Source organism: Crotalus tigris, unplaced genomic scaffold (genome assembly GCF_016545835.1).
Source record: "Crotalus tigris isolate CLP2741 ecotype Arizona unplaced genomic scaffold, ASM1654583v1 scf7180000018103.2265978, whole genome shotgun sequence".
NCBI lineage: Eukaryota > Metazoa > Chordata > Lepidosauria > Squamata > Viperidae > Crotalus > Crotalus tigris.
Window position 1 is genome coordinate 1,137,196 of NW_024096824.1, and position 16,875 is coordinate 1,154,070.

Consider the following 16,875-nt stretch of genomic DNA (forward strand, 5'->3'; position numbering starts at 1 on the left):
GATTTAAATTGCTCCCTGCAACTGAGCTCAGCCAGAGTTAGTAGCCACCTGTTGAGAAATTGCTTGGCTATCTTATCAAAAATAGCAAATTTAAATTTGGAACGTTTCTACCATATAAATAAAGCCTGCAAAATACAGTCTTACCTGCCACTTATCATACTCCTTTTTCAAAGCCAAATAAAGACCTTTTCGTTCAACTTTAATCCTTTAGGTTTTCAAAAGTGAAATTATGTTTTTAAAGTCTTCCAACTCTGGCAAATATCTATCTATCTATCTATCTATCTATCTATCTATCTATCTATCTATCTATCTATACCTATACCTATATATATGGTTTCCCAAAGAATTAGACCTGATCACTTGGCTTTATAGCTGCAGTTCTTAACTGTTTTTATTTTTAATATATCCTTTTATTTTCCATTCTTAAGTTTCATTGGACCATTCTATTTTGTCATATGACAGCAGAGGAGAGACAGATCATTCTCCCCAAGTCCCATCATAAAAGCATGTGACTACCGATGGCCCTCAACTTACAACAGTTCATTTAGTGACCATCCAGTTACAACAGCACTGAAAAAGTGACTTATGACGGTTAATATTTATTATGTTTGCAGTATCCTGGGACCATGTGATCCCCTTTTGCAAAGCAAAGTCAATGGGGAAGCCAGATTCACTTAACTACTGTTAGCAACTTAACAATTGCAGGGATTCCCTTAACAAATGGGCAAGAAAAGTCATAAAATGAGGCAAAACTCACTTAACAAAAATGTTCACTTAGCAACATAAAGTTGGGTCTCAATTGTGGTCGTAAGCCAAGGACTACCTGCACTTTTGCCATTGGCAAGGCAACATTAACAGTCTCGGAGAGGCACCCCAAACGAAACTGGTGTTGCTCGGAGTAGACAGTTAACCTTTGGGCAATACTGCCGGGGGAACAGGGGCCCGACGGAAGGGGCTCTGAGCCTTCCAATGAAGCGATTTAATCACGGCAGTCAGAGGTGTGAGATTGAGAAGGGCTGCCACTAAAAAAGCGGACAAAAAAAAAAGTGGGTGCCTTGCACAAGCCGGGATTACAGAATTCCCAGGCAGCATGCATGTCGGGCGAGAATTATGGGTGCTGTAGTCGCCAGGAGGGAAAGTCCGACGCTTCCCAACAAGACATTCCTCACCGGGCGCGGGCACGTTCAGCAACTCCGAGAGGTCCGGGTAGCACCGGTCTTCCTGGATCTGCCGGTCAATAATACGCCCCGCATTTTCCAGGGCTTCCTGCAGGGCTGGGGCAGCCGCGGGGTTCAGAGCGACCGGCATGGCCGCGGCGGAGAAAATCCCGGCCTCTCAAGAGGGCCAACGCGGGCCACTAAGGAACCGCGCGCCTCGCGGGCAATCCCGGCAACCCCCGCGCGCCCGCCCGCCCGACGCGGCGGCTGGTCAGCGAGGAGCAAAGCCTAGAACGGAATCACAAACGCACACTTCCGGCCTGTCAGGTCCAAGAAAGGCGAGGAGTTCCCTCTTTCTCTGATTGGAGGGCGGGGCTGCTGAAGTGCACTATTGTTTCTTCCCGGGAGCAGCCCGAGGCGCCCGGCAAAGTGACAGTAAGGGACAGGGGAGGAAAAGGGAGAAAGTGACATTCCCAGTTGTTGGACCCCGAGATTGTCATGGGGAAATATACAATATGCAGATTTGGAGATACTCTTGCTCTCCCCTAGTGAACGTGCTTCCAAATGTAATGTATTTTAAACTTATGGTAAAAGCACGACTTCTCTATTTTCAGCGACGAGGTGGAGCGGGATTTGGGAAATGCTGCTTTAACCTACATGGCATTTTTATTTCTGAGAGTATTTTATTCAAAAGGATGCGCTGATTCCTACATGCCAATACTTGACAAGTTATCCTTCTATCTCTGGCAGATTTCACTTATAAGTCATGTATGTGAGATGGACAGCTATATAAATTTGAGTAATTACTATACACACACATACACCTCTGCATTCAGTGTGCATCATTCTGCAGAATCTCCATAGGTGCAGCACCTGCTTAACATGACTGGATGGCTGGAGAAGCTAACCATGGTCGGATCTGATTAGTACTTAAATGGGAGACCATCATGATATCCTGGAAGTACAAATAAGCTGGGAAGTCCACAAAACATCCAGGAGAAGGTCATGGCCATTCACTGTTCTGGCCAAGAAAACCTTGAGCCTTGTTCAAGAAACTAAAAATGAGACTTGACCAAGGCCTGCGGCATTGTGTGCAGTCTAATCCTACTTACTCTATGGGACAGAATAGACATTTCTCTGGATGGAGCAGGGATGTGTCAAGTCTGTCTCTCTGTGGTGTATGTCTTCAAGGCAGAGTTGATTCCTTCCCAGCAGTTTGTTTTGGTGAGATTTTGGAAGTGATTTCCGTTGCCTCCTTCATAGAGCTCAGAAAGTGACTGGTCCAGGATCACCAAGTAAAATTAGATTAGAATTCAGAGCCTCCTACACCAGGCTGTATGTCCTATTAAGTCTATAGAATGGTGCAGACCATCTTTGTTTTGACCCTAGTGCTGAAATCAGAGTTAGGTTCATACATAAATCTGTTCAAAGTCTATGTTTGATTGATTATATGCCATCAAGTCATTGTTGACTCCCAGTGATCACGTAAACATTTTTTTTCATGACGATCTCTGTTTAACCTGGCCTTTCAGGAGTTCCATTGGTACAGAGACCCTTTTTTATTAAACTTCTGGCGACTATCTGCATTTATCCCTACAGTTTCCTTGGAAATGATTTGCCATTGTCTGCTTCCTTGGACTGAGAGAGAGTGACTGATGACTTCCCGATGCCTTATTCAGTACCTTAAATTCGCTTTCTCTGGTCATTTCCCCGCCGGCCACCAGAGGCCTCCGAACTCTCCCAAGCAGGGAAACGCTTCTTCTTCCAAAGCGTCCCTTCTGCCCTGTTGTTTTCTATGGTGGCTCCCGGGAGAGTTTTAGCGTACGGTTCGGATGCAGCAGTCCGCGATGGAGAACGGTGAGTGGCGGGCGAGTTGCTTCTTTTCCTATCTCCGCAAAGGGCAACTTATTCATAGGAAAGAGCGCTGAATGTCCCTGTCTCCTTTCAGACGCCGAGCAGATGGCAGGACCGGATCCGGAGTTGACGGCTACGATGGGTTTCTCGGGCTTCGGTAAGTTGTAGGAGAACCGCAGGGAAGAGGAGGAGAAGGGTGGGGTGGGATGCAAAGTTAAGTGCAGATCTCTACGTGAATTGGAGCTCCCACCTGGAGAGACGGGAATCTGGGGGATGGAGGTTAGTCTCTGCAAATCATTTACAGGGACAGGATGTTTTTATCTGGCCCGGTAGACACCCACTCACTCCCGAAACAGCGAAACTGTTGGTGGTGCTCAAGAGCTTCGGAAGCCCAGCGATGGATGAGATGGAGGGAAGGGCCTTCCAGATGTTGCTGAATCCCAAATTTTGGCAATCTGTGGCTGAAGAATGCTGTGAATTGTAGTTCAATATCAACCGGACACCCTGCATTTCAGATTTCTCAGCTTAGCAGCTCTGTCTCTGCAATACAGAAATACTGAATTTGGAGGCTCTTTTTATTGCTCAGATTCCTTGCTTTCTTCTTCTTCTTCTTCTTCTTCTTCTTCTTCTTCTTCTTCTTCTTCTTCTTCTTCTTCTTCTTCTTCTTCTTCTTCTTCTCCTTCTCCTTCTCCTTCTCCTTCTCCTTCCTTCTCCTTCTTCTTCTCCTTCTTCTCCTTCTTCTCCTTCTTCCTCCTCCTCCTCCTCCTCCTTGTATTTGTAGTTGTTTCCTGGGTGTTTCTTCTGGAGGATTCCTATTTCCAACTGCAAATTCCTTCATCTTCTCGGTTGTTCTGGTGCTGCTTCTGGTACATATATACTTAGCTTATTATATTCTGCTGCATTTTGTAGCGGCTAACTCCTCTGTTCCCTTTCAGTAAGGCTAACCAGTATTGAAGGCAGCCTTTCTTAACCTTTTAACTTTGGAGAAACTCTTAACATAAACTTCAGGTCTCTGAGAACTTCTGGGTAAAGTTCCTTCTTACTGCCCCTGCCCCCGAAAAAGAAAAACATTCACAATACGATTAGTTTTTAACCTACAAAACCACAGCAAAACAGCAAGCCAGCAACTAAGTCGCTGCATAAACACTGCTATCATTGCGAGTGTACTGTGTGGTGCACAAAGTTTAAAAAATGATCTTTTAAAATTGTGGTCTCTTTATTCAATAAGTGAATAAAATCAACTCTAACCTACAGGTTTAGAAAGGCTGTTTAATAGCAGCTGGCTGATAAAGCAGTGTTTCATGCCACAGGTTGGAATCTTTCCTTTCTGCAGTCAGATGCTTTAAGTATAAACATTCTGAATGTTCTAAGAAAAAAAAAATCTGTAATCTATGTTGTGCTGCCTGGTCCTTTATTTAACCAATATTTTCTGCTGCCTTTTAAGTTGTCCATCTGTTTTTCACTCATTTCCTATGTGGAACAATGGAAAAATAGTTCGATTATTCATGGTTAAATAACTCAATGGTGTGAACACCAGATTTATACATATTTTCTTCTTGATCTAATTATCTCATCCTGAAAATAATTCTGGAAGCCAGTCAGATTCTAGGAGTTGATGGGATGAAGTTATTTTTTATATATAAAAATTCTTTGATATATAAGGAGACTTGTTGAGTGAGAGTTTTCATCTGTTGATTTGTTTCGGGCAATAAAATTGATCATCCTAATTTACTATCTTAATATTTTAGGCTTGCAGATATCAAGCATTTGAAATAATATAGTAAGAGTTTTTAATCTATCAGTATTTTTCTGTTTTGCATATAATTAACAAAATCAAGAATATGCTTATTGGGAAGCATTAATTTAAAGTCCATACTTGACTCTCTTTGAAGGTGTCTGATTCACCTTTGCAGGAAACAGATTCTCAGAGAGTCCTTTGGTTTCTGATAACAGGGCTGGTCTAATAAAAGTTGCAATCTTAAATATATTTACCCATAATAAGTCCCTTTACTTTGTGTACCTTTTTCACAGAATACAATATAGGATTGGACTGTAAAAATATATTGTTTACTAGAGCATTCCTTAATCTCTGAATTATAATTTTCGTAATTCTCAGGCAACCTGGCCTGCTGGAATGCTGTGGTCTGAGTGGGATTCATCTTGGCAAGGCAACCAGTTCTCATTGAGTTTCATATATTAATTTATATTTTGAAGTTGCCTAAGGATGTTTTCTTTAAATATAGTATCACTTTCTGGGAAACTGGTTTCTTTTTTTTTCTACCTAGGAAAGAAAGCTCGAACATTTGACTTCAATGCAATGTTTGAACAAACCCGAAGAACTGCTGTAGAAAGAAGTAGAAAAATTCTTGGTGAGATACGTGGTGTGGAAAATAAGTGTATTGTATTTTGTTCTGAGTATTAACTGTATATTTTTCTGTCTGTATTTATACTGAATTCAGAGAATTAGGCATATCCCTGGATGGCCACATTGCTAAAAATAAGTTAGAGTTATCAAGATGAATATGCACAAGAAAACTACAGTGACTATGAAAAGCTTGCTAGTATGGATGGAGCTTTAAGTTTCTTTTTCATTCTGTAATGTAAGGCAAAACAGTTACGTTTTTAAAAGATAAAAATATAAATCGTTGCATTTATTATTTATTTGATTCAAGTCCTCCATCGGCTCAGAGGAAGTACGGACAATAAAATAAAAATTGCAGCAATGTTTTAGCAATAAAGAAACACCAGTACATGGCTACTAAAGATCAATCAGCTTGTTGGATGTGTCTTAGCTTGTTTTACTATCCCAAATAAACTCAGATTTTTAAAATTTGTGAATTTGTGAAACACTGGAGAAAAATAATTTGGGATATTTGTGGTTTTTTTTGATAGTTCAGTTATGAAAACTCTGGGCTCATCTGTTTAATTTATATATTTGGAATGGTTAACCAAAGAGGAATTTGCAGATATTTAGCTGAGTTTTATTCAGTAGGTAGTAGTATTTACCATGAAAACCAGGAGTTGATCATCTTTGGTCATGTAATACAATAATGTTTCACCCCATGACTGTATCAATCCTTGTTTCTTTTTGGTAATCATTTATTGTTCAGAAGAGCATGAGAAAGAAGAAGCTGAGAAAGAAAAAGAATTTGTGAGCCAGCAAGAAGATGCTGATTCATCAGCTGCAGGATCACAACCAGTAAAAACAGTATCTTCCAGGTATAAATATTATCCCACCAAATGGGTCTATGGTTGTTTTCTTCTTCTGGAAAGAACGTACGAGTTCGCAAATGAATGAAACTTGTAAATAAAATTGAAGAAATAAATTGTAACCAAACCAAGCTGGAGTCAAAGCTTAAATATCCTCTGGAAGAGCTCTGTTTTGAGTAGCTTTTGGAAAGCAGGCAGAATGGAACCCATCTGGGTTATCCATTGGCAGGTTGTTCCAAAGAATTGGTCCAGCTCCTGAAAGGCAGCACCATCTTGCTTTGCCTACCTCCCTCCTTCACCCATATGTAGGGCATAGCTAATAATTTTTTCCCAGGTAGGTTGAACTGGTTGGGCCAATTCCAGTGGAGGAATGTAATGCTACAGATAACTAGGGAGCAAACGATGTAGGGTTTTATGGGTGATTACCAACATTTAAAAATATATCCAGAAATCTATTAGCAACCAGTGCTGGGTCCAGTGTAATGTTCTCCTATCTTGAATGCTGTTCAGTACATGGACTGCTGAATTCTGAAATATTTGCAGCTTCTCGGAGATCTGCAAAGGCACCCCCTTATAAAATACAGTTCACTGCAGGAGTCTAAACATGATATTGAGAGAATGAGTCACTGAAGCTGGATCCTCCTTCGGGTCACAACTGGCACACAAGTGGAATTCTGAACCTGCCAGAACTAAACTTTAGAGGACAAGGAGCCAACACTTTAGTCACTTGTCAAGGAGAGAGTCAATCTAGAACTAAGAAATTTCATGACACAACAATTAATCAGTGGAATGGCTTGCCTCCAGAAGTTGTGGGTGCTCCATCGCTGGAGGTTTTTAAGAAGAGACTGGACAGCCATTTGTCTGAAATGGTATAGGATCTCTTGCTTGAGCAGAGGATTGTACTAGAAGATCTCCAAGGTCCATTCCATTATTCTGTTAAACTGTATGACATACAAGACAAGATCTGTATGTTGGGCATTACAATTATTGTTCTCATTAAATGCTGTGTTTTTAATTTTTCATTATGTATTTTGGATGTGTATTTGGAGCCACTAAGAATTTCGAAGATTTGGCATATGCATTTTATAAATAGGTTTTTTTCCCCTAAAGTGAAGGAGAAAAAGAAGTTGTTCCTCCTGTTGCATTCAGCATCTTAGAAACAGCTCCATTTTTCTTAGGGAGACCAGCAGAGGGCAGATTATCACAAAGCTCTCAAAGAAAATCATTGTTTTTCCTCCTTGCAGTAATAAAAAGAGTTGCATAGGGAAGCATATTGCAAGAAAAGGTGCTTCATTTTTTCCAAAAAGTAACTACTTGGCAAGCATGTGGTTAGCTCATCTGTGCTTGCACATCCCTCTGTGCTCTGGCAAACCTTAGACTATATCCTTCTTGCCCATTCTCTTCGTTTTTTGGCACAGACATTACACAATTCCATGCCGCACTTTCTTTTCTTCATTAGCCCCATTTGAGAAGCTGAAGCTCAAATACTTAATGAGAAGAGTCGATGGAAAAGACTCTCCTGTTGGGAAAGATCAAAGGCAAAAACAGAAGGGGGTGGCAGAGGATGAGATTGTTAGATAAAGTCACACACATGAACGTGAATTTGGGCAAATTCCAGGAGACCGTGGAGGACAGGGAAACCTGGTATGCTATGGTTCATGGGGTTGTGAAGAGTTGGACATGACTTAGCAACTGAACAACAACAACAAAAAGAGGGGACAGGTTAGGGACTTCAGCACTTAATAGTCAGAATACCTGTATCAGCTGTTTTTTTCCTTGTAATTGTTTCATGCAGAGAAACGTCTAGTAGTGAAAGTGAAGACAGTTTGGATGAAGAATTTGTTGGTCCCCCTTTACCCCCCAAAGAGTCTTTAGATGACTCTGATGAGGAGCTTATTGGCCCACCGCTTCCTCCCGGCTACAAGAACGAAGAGGAGGAGGAGGATGACGACGATGACGATGATGATGAAAGTGCCCAGGAAGAAGATGAGGTTAGCATTTAGTCTCTCAAATTTATGCATGATGACAAATCATAATTTCTGCCTCATCCTGACAGCATTGTGGGTGTGCCCCCTGCACATAAGGCAAACGAGCTAATTTGCTGCAATTACTTTTTCTTGTTCCTAAGAATTATGAAGGTAGCCATACATAAAAAGAGTAACAATTTATCAATATAAGAGAATATTTGTGGCTTAGGGTTGCACTCGAGGGTCCTTGGTTCTCTCTGGCCTTGGCTGTTTTCTTGCAGATCTTTCATTACCAAACTAGGTAACATCATCAGTGTTAGAAGGCAGTGGGTTATTTTTAAATAAAAAGCAACTGATAATGTTACCTAATTGGGTAATGAAATATCTGCAAGAAATCAACCAAACTCGGAGAGCATCGAGGACCCTACAGTAACATTTCATTCAGGATAGTAATCTTCTCAGATAATCCATGCATTCCCATTAATTGGGATGAACGAGATAAGGCTTCGGTTGCAATGATCTTATTTTGCTGGATATAGAAGATGCTGCTGATATACCAGCTGGGGCTTGTGTGGGAGCAACAAAATAGGGTTCCAGTATCCTGGTAACTGTTTGACTCAGAAAAAGGGTGTCTTAGGAGCATCTGAGATATATTGCATAGCATGGGGCTAGTTCAAAAGAAATTGGTCCTATGTGTGCATATTCAATGTATTTTAATGTCCAGTTTTATTAGTGAGAGCACTGAAAAGTCTTACATTTATTCTAGCTACACAGTTGTAAAGAAAAGTACAAGAATTTCAGTGTTCTTGATAATGGACCGAAGACCAGAATGCATTGGGCTGCACAATAAATATTTCTATATCTCTTTGTAGTTCATTTCTTCATCTGTCTTTGCCCTTTTAGGTTACTACAAGCTTAGCTAAATACAGAGAAGAGAGTTGATCCATAGACATTTAGGGAAAGCCTCAAAGTACATAGTGTATTTGGATCATGGTTTCCATAGTATAGGTCAGTGGTAGCGAACTTATGGCACGGGGGTCAGTGGCGGCACTCAGAGCCCTCTCTGGGGGCATGCGTGCCGTTGCCCCAGTCCTAAGCCTTCAGTTGGGTTTTATAAAACCTTTTTGCTTTAGGTCTCCACCACCGTGTGCAAAAAAAAAAAAAAAAAGTTCAATCAATCAGTCAATTTCAACTTCTCGCAGGAAAAAAAAATCTTGCAAAGTTGGAATTGATTGATTGAACTTTTTAGTCCCACCCAGTCTGCCATTACCACTGCAGCCACGCCCACCCAATGTGCTTTTTCAAAAGGCAACTGGACTTGTTTTTTTTTTTTCCTTTGAAGACATTTCACGTTTCATCCAAGGAGCTTCTTCAGTTCTGACTGAATGGTGACGGATGGAGATCTTTACATCTTTCAGTCAGAACTGGAGAACTTTCTTGGATGAGAAGTGAAACGTCTTCAAAGGAAAAAAATAAATAAATAAATAAATAAAGCACCTTTGAGACAACTATGACCTGGATGACTGAGAATCTCCATAGACAGATCCTGCATTCTAAGGCAGCAGCTTCAAAACCTTTCCCTTACTTTAACCTCCTCTCTCCCCAGAAAGCCACATTTCTTCAATAAAGGAAAAAAAAAGGCTGGGAGGGACAGACTTCTTGATTTTTCTCACCTCCTCCCCATTGAAACTAAACTCCCTGCCTCTGCCCTCCAATCTCTGTCCCTTTTAAAACCTTGATCCCAGGTTGAAGAGTAGAGGATAGGAAGCAAGCAAGAAAAGAATCTTTCTGCAGCTTTTTGTCTTGAGGAATTACGGAAAAAATCCAGCTCATAAAGTTTAGGCTAGAGCACAACATATGCAAACGGATAGATTCGTGGTGGCGAACCTATGGCACGCGTGCCAGAGGTGGCATGCAGAGCCTTCTCTGTGGGCACACGCACCGTCACCCCAGTCCTAGGCCTTCAGCTGGGTTTTATAAAACCTTTTCACTTTAGGCCTCTGCTGCCGTGTGCAAAAAAAAAAAAAGGTTCAATCAATCAATTTCAACTTTTTGCGGGAAAGAAAAGATCTGGCAAACTTGGAATTGACTGATGGAACTTTTTAGTCCCACCCAGTCTGCCGTTACCACCACAGCTATGCCCACCCAATGGGCCACGTCTACCCAATGGGCCACACCCACCCAAACGGCCTCGCTCACCCAGCACCTGGAGATACATAAGTGGGTTTTGGGTTGCAGTTTGGGCACTCGGTCTCTAAAAAGTTCGCCATCACTGGGATAGATCCTGGGTCCTTATGAATCTCTTTGTTTTTCAAATGTCTGCCTTTAAGACCCAACTAGGACTTGCTTTTAGAGGGTTAGAGATTGGAAACACCTAGTTGGGGGGGGGGGAATTTATGTGACCATGGGGATGCTGTGATGATTGTAAGCGCAGTCACTTTTTTTCAGTGCTGTTATAATTTCAAACAATTGCTAAATGAATGGTTATAAGTCAAGGACTACCTCTAGTTGCATGCAGAGGTTTAGGCTCCTCTGGTCAAATTATATATGTCAGTGGTTCTCAACCTTTTCTTCACCACGGATCCCCTTTAAATACCTTTTGTGGTCACGACCATGGTCACGGGCCCCTAAAACTTAACTCAAGATTTAAATCATAACATTTCTTCAAGCCTTCATGGACCCCCCTGTGATGACATCATTCCCCCCCCCCAGGTTGAGAACCACTGATATGTGCCAACAAATATCTCATTGAACAGAAATTAATACAACTTCTGCATGGTCCAAATTTAAGAAAGGACCTCTTTTTGCAAACACGAATGCCTGCTCGCTCTGTATGTTCCCCATCTTTTGCCTCAGTAGCAGAGAGCTGGAAAGATTACTGGGTTGTGGTGGATATTCTGTCGTCCTCAAGCGGCCAGTGGTTCTCTTAGCTAATGAAGATGTATTTCTCTTGAGGGATCATCCCAGAGCAGATTTTATGTGTGGTTTCTCATTCGAGAGGATATGCTTCTCCAAATGATACTTGCCATTTTCAGTTTTTAGATGGACTTGTTTTAGTTCTCTCCTCAGAGACCCATCTAGTGATCATTGCTCTGTGCTGTGCCAATAAAGGTTAACAACTACTGTATTATATTGCAGTGGTTTGGACAGAGAAAAGGAATTATGGAATGAAGTTGTACGCTTAATACCCGAGATTCATTCCAGCCTGCTGTAATGCTGATTTCTAGCATTGGTTTCTTTCCAGGCATTCAATAATATTTTGTTGGCAGCTACATTTAAGGGCCGCTGTTAACAATTGAATGAAGAGATGAGTGAAGCAACTAGAAAGAGCTGGAGATAAACAAGTGCTGTTTATTTATTTATTAAATATATATGCTGCCCATCTCCCTATCCAAAGTGGCTCTGGGCAGCATACCATATGCAAAAATATAACAATATAAAAACATTAAAACATTAAGATTAACAGGAATTAAATAAAATTAGGAGCCAAGTTCAGGAGCTGTATGGAGGTGAGATCTTCTCTTCTATTAAATAAAATTTTAGCTTAGGGCCACATGGAGTCAGAATTATTCCATCAATACCATTAAAAATGCTCTTAAAGCTTTAAAAATAAAACCACTGGCATTTTTTCATCCTTTTTGTTAGCTTGCAGTTTTACATGTCTTACATTTCAATGTCTATTACTTATACAAAATTAAAGTAGCTTTTTTTCCTCCCGCTTTCATTTCTTAGAATGCAATTCACATGACTTTTTCAGATGAGTAACATTTGAAAATACTTTATTTTCCCTTGGAAACTGAAGATATGTATAGAGAAATATATTGCTGGTGGTTGTGTTTTTAAGTTAAACTACAAAAGCACCACAGGCAAAAATAACATTTTAACATCCTTTCATAAATCATGTTAATCTGTTTCCTCCAAGGAAACAGAAAATCCAAAAAGTTAAGAATCACTTACAAATAGAACTTTATTGAGACTTGTTACTCCACCTAACCATACGTAAACCTTTCAGTTAAAGATAACAGTGATTTTTAAAAAATATTATTAATTAACATTTTTGTTTCTTTTAAAATACATCTTTTATGAGCACTTACTGGTGAGCTATTATATTACAAAGGTATTGTATCAGCAGTGTTTCAAAATGTTAAATGCAATAAAGATTAAAGGTTTAGCCATTCACTTTATTTTCAGAGCTTTATAATGCTCTGGATGTCCATTTAACTCACTGGAACATAGTTCCTAGTGCAGAGGATTGTACTATAAAAAGTATCCACTTGTAATTTGATTGGAACTGAGATCAGTGTTCAGGGTAGCATGGCTTAGTTGTTCTCTACCCCTACATGTTTTAATGTTTTTCTATGTAGATTTATTTGATGTGGAGCTTTTAAAAAAAAAGACTTTTCTATAATATTCACAGAATTAATTCTGACTCTCTAAATTTCTGGATGTCATATTATATAACATGTAGTTTGACATTGTCTTCTTCAAGCTGAGAAAGAGGGAGTGGCCTGAAGTCATCTAGCTCACGGTCTCTTGGTTTCCAGACTGATGTCCTTAATCACAATGCCAGATAGTCTCTCTTTATTAAGTTTAATGCAATGAAAAATTAGTTAGCTACAGAATCATTTCTACATGCTGGCTTGGGAGTTCTGGGAGTTAAAGCCCATACTTCTTCTAATGATTAAGATTGAGAATTACTGGTCTTAGTTCCATGATAGCCAAAAATCAAAGTTTTCCTTTCTCTGCAAATAGCTTTAGAGTCACAGTTCAATAAATATTTATAATCCAGGAAGATCAGGTTTTTTTCCTAAGGTTTATGGTTTTCACTTTGTAGATAGCCCAAAATGTTTTTTTTTTTCTTTGTTGCAGCTGTTCTCTGTTTAGTTCAAAGTTGAAGGTCACAAAAACAGGTTATTTTTTTTCTGGGCTTTCTGCCAATTCCTGTATCAGAGCAACTACAATTGTATATTTTCATCCACCACTAGATGTCAGCATCAGTTCATTTTTCAGTTTTCAGAACAAGCAATTACTTTCTTGTTTTCATCAATAATCTTTTGAAAAGAAAATCTTAACTAATTCCATTAATTTCAAACTTATCCAGATTTAAGTTTTATATTAATTTCATTTCAATGTATTTCTGTCCCCCATAAAAGTTTAATTCACTGCTTCCGTCTGCGGGAGGGTAGAGCAAGAGTCCCCCTCCTTCTCACTTTTGGAGGATTTTTGCTTCTTGGGTTTTTTTTCCCAGGAAATCAATTATCAAGTAGAAGAGACAGAATCAGTATTCTTACCCAGTTCCAAACATGTTGTTTACGATCAAGCTTAAATTAATGCCTTTTGGCTTCAGTTGCTTGTAACTTGGGCTAGACTCTGGAGTGAAGCTAGCCTTCTGCTGGTTTCTGGAGGGCTTTCCCCGGATGACTGGATCGACCACCATCTCTCCACGGTCGGCGGGGCACCCCTTCTTCTTTGTTGACTCTCTGGGGTGGGTTTAGGCCCATTTATGGTCCCAAAACAGAAAAAAAATCAGCCGTAGAGTGTGGAGCCCTACAATCCCTTGGCTGCTGCGCTACTGTGCAAAACCCAGAAATTTTCAAACAGCTTTTGTTTTATTTTTCCTGAAATAAGTATGTGTTAACCTTTTTGAAGTATCAATGGATCAGTGCGTAGTCCTTGTACGACTTAAGCTCTCCATTGGATCTTGGTTTTAGAACACTAAACCCACATTTTTGCAGTCCCCCAAACTTTTAAAATTCTGAATGTGATAGGCACAAATTTATTCCGTGTTGAGCTGGAAAAGCATGCAAACTAGAAGGGGAGCCCTCAACTAAGTTTGACTTTCTTTAAGCCAGTGGTTCTCAACCTGTGGGCGGGACCCCATTTGGGGTCGAACGACCATTTCACAGGGGTCGCCAAACAACGCAGTCCGCCATTTTTTTTTCTCCTTTTCCTTAGCTGTGCTACTCCCTTTTATTCTATTGGCTTTTGAAAGCCAATAGAATAGACTCTCTTGAATAGAGTCTAATTCTATTGGCTTTCAAAAGCCAATAGGAATTGTCCAGGCTGTCTCTGCCCTGCTGAGCCCGCCAAAAGTCCCATTCTGCAAACGGTGCTGCACCAGTTGAGTAGTCCTCGACTTACGACCGGTTGGGGGTCACGGCATTAAAAAGGTTGAGAACCACTGCTTTAAGCCAAGTTGAAGTATATTATTAGTATATATTTGGATGCCTAAAATAAGCTTGGCTTTATTTAAAAAGCAAAGAGAGCATGCCAAGAAAACCAGGGAAATCTACATGCATCTGGTGGCTCTGTCCATTCTATAGCATTATCCCACCTATTGTGGCTCTTGACACATTCTCTCCTTTACCCGCTTAAAGAAGAGAGCCCAGTCACTAAAATGTTGTTCATCCTTTCTACCATCTTGCTTCCTAAAGGGTCTCTCTGTGTCTATAAATTGTTGCATTTTTTTTCTTTTGATTTTCCATTTTAAAGTACAGTGCTATTTTTTTTTCTCCTTATTCCCACTTGCCTGGGAAACTGAAAGGGTCATCTTAGATTCATTTCATTTCTCATGACAGTATTTTAACTGCAGTTTTCATGCTTAGGGCAAATCTATATTTCAAAGTTGCATGATATAATACCTTTTAAGCAAAGCGTAAATTAAGTCTCCTGCAAAGGGAACAAACTTTCTGCATACTAGATACCAGGAGTTGTCCTTGGACTATTTAATATGTTGTAATGAAGTCCATTAAGCTGATAGCTTTTGCAAATCCACTTTTCATTGAAGATGGCTTGGCAAACCTCTTTAGACCCAGGCATTGGAGACGTAGAATAGAAGCCTGAATGCTATATGTTTCCTGCCCCTGACCAACAGGATAGAGGCAGAACACAAATATCTCACAATTTATATTCTCCATATGTTTTAAAGGTTCTTTAATTAATTGTCCATTAAACTATTAGCCTTAAAGGCTTATCTTGATATTGACATAGGCAACTTATGCTTTTTCAGCCGTTGCTGCCGTACTGTGATGTGAGGATGAGAGAAGAGAAAAGTCATTAAATACATGCGGACTAATCATATTTACTTGTAATTAATTAATTCAATTTTGACAAAATTAAATTAAATAAAGCATTGCTTTGTTCCGGCTTCTGGTCTACCTCAAAACAAAACAATACTGTACTGGTACCTATTCAAGCTCTGCAAGTTAGAGATGTATGTTCTTTCCAAGTCCTTGGTAGATTACATTGATTTTTTAAAACATGTTTTCCATGAGAACAAGATTAAATTTCTTGCCACTCAGAATTCTTCAGTCATCAAAATAGATTCAGATTGATCCATTTTTCCTTGCAATTGACTCATCGATGTGATTTTTTTTTTAAATTACTCCCTGAAAAAAGGAGGTTTACATGGGTTTATAGTCAGCTGTGCCCTTTTGATCCTGTTATGAAGGACGTAGGCATTGCAATAATCAGATCAATTCTTGTTTTCTGTTCTCCAAAAAAAGGCATTCATTTGATGTAAATCAGACAGGCAAAGGCCAGCAGTCTGAATGACTGATGGATTGAATTCGCATTCAGTGGAGCAGCTTACAATTAAAAATTACAGTTTGACTGCATCATTCAGCCAGATGACAGGGTTTGAGCTAAACTAGGGAAAGCTGAAGATGGATTTGTGTTCATTTATATATTAAGCTGTATATTTGTGTATATTATTAGTATATATTTGGATGCCTAACATTTAGAGCTAGTTGCTGTAGTAGAAAGTGCTGACCTAGAAAACAGGATACTATAAATTCTAGTCCCACCATAGACATGAAGGTAGCTAGGTGGCTTTGGCTCAGTCACTCTCTCTCAGCCCAGCCCACCTCACAGAGTTGTTGTTATGGAGGAAAACAGGAGGAGGAAGAATATTAGGTATGTTCTCCACTTTCAGTTATTTATAAAAAAAAATAAAAGCGGAATAAAAATAATAAATAAATTGGTCTATTTCCCTAAAAAAAATTACTAGGGTTTCTGATCTTTTCTATATTTATATGTAGAGTAGTACTACCTACATGCAGAATTGTAGATGCTCAGGTTATCCTGTGTGGTTGCACTGAGATTTTTTATATAATATAGGTAAGTTGTTCTGCTCAAGATTCATCCTTTTGCATCTAACAACCATCTTGAATTTGACTGAAGCTGATGGGCCCAAAAGCTCTAGTGAACAAAATAAACAACAGTTTCCATGTATCTGTAGATTAGAAGAAAAAGCTTATTAAAGGAATGGCCTACTTAGCTTAAGGGAAGGCTGTCCAAGACCATAGATGTTTGTCATGTTCATAATGTGTCATTACTGCTACACATACAGGCAGTTTGAGGAGCTGCTAGGAAGCATTAAAGATATACTAAACCTGTAGTTTTAAAACTGCAGATTAGCACACAGAAAGCATAAATACATTGGTTAATCACGTATCTGCTTCCCTTCATCCTCGTCAGAAAAGCCAGCCATCTGTTTCCAAGATTTTAGTGAAAGGTCATCTATGGAGGGATGGATAACTATCTAATAATGAAATTAACCTCGTTCTCATAAAAAGAGAATGCTTGCTCCGTTTGGCTTTTTCTATTAATATTGTTAACTATTAACCTGTTAATAATAGTAACCTATTTTCTAATGTTTAGCCCTTGTAGGGTTTTTGCTTCTGGGA

General features: G+C 39.7%; 2 protein-coding genes across 2 annotated transcripts in view; one reads left to right on the plus strand and one right to left on the minus strand.

Moving 5' to 3' along the window:
* Window positions 1-1,414, minus strand: part of NUP155 (nucleoporin 155) — a 32,556-nt gene extending 31,142 nt beyond the window's left edge. Inside the window, exon 1 of the mRNA XM_039347922.1 lies at window positions 1,170-1,414. Coding sequence (XP_039203856.1) covers window positions 1,170-1,308 — 139 coding nt within the window. The 5' untranslated portion in view covers window positions 1,309-1,414. The remainder of the gene's footprint in view (window positions 1-1,169) is intronic.
* Window positions 1,415-2,893: 1,479 nt separating this feature from the next.
* The window catches only part of WDR70 (WD repeat domain 70), a 118,604-nt gene continuing 104,622 nt past the window's right edge, over window positions 2,894-16,875 (plus strand). Inside the window, exons 1-5 of the mRNA XM_039347924.1 lie at window positions 2,894-3,014; window positions 3,106-3,168; window positions 5,297-5,380; window positions 6,122-6,230; window positions 8,017-8,212. Of these exons, the coding sequence (XP_039203858.1) occupies window positions 2,990-3,014; window positions 3,106-3,168; window positions 5,297-5,380; window positions 6,122-6,230; window positions 8,017-8,212 (477 nt within the window). The 5' untranslated portion in view covers window positions 2,894-2,989. The remainder of the gene's footprint in view (window positions 3,015-3,105; window positions 3,169-5,296; window positions 5,381-6,121; window positions 6,231-8,016; window positions 8,213-16,875) is intronic.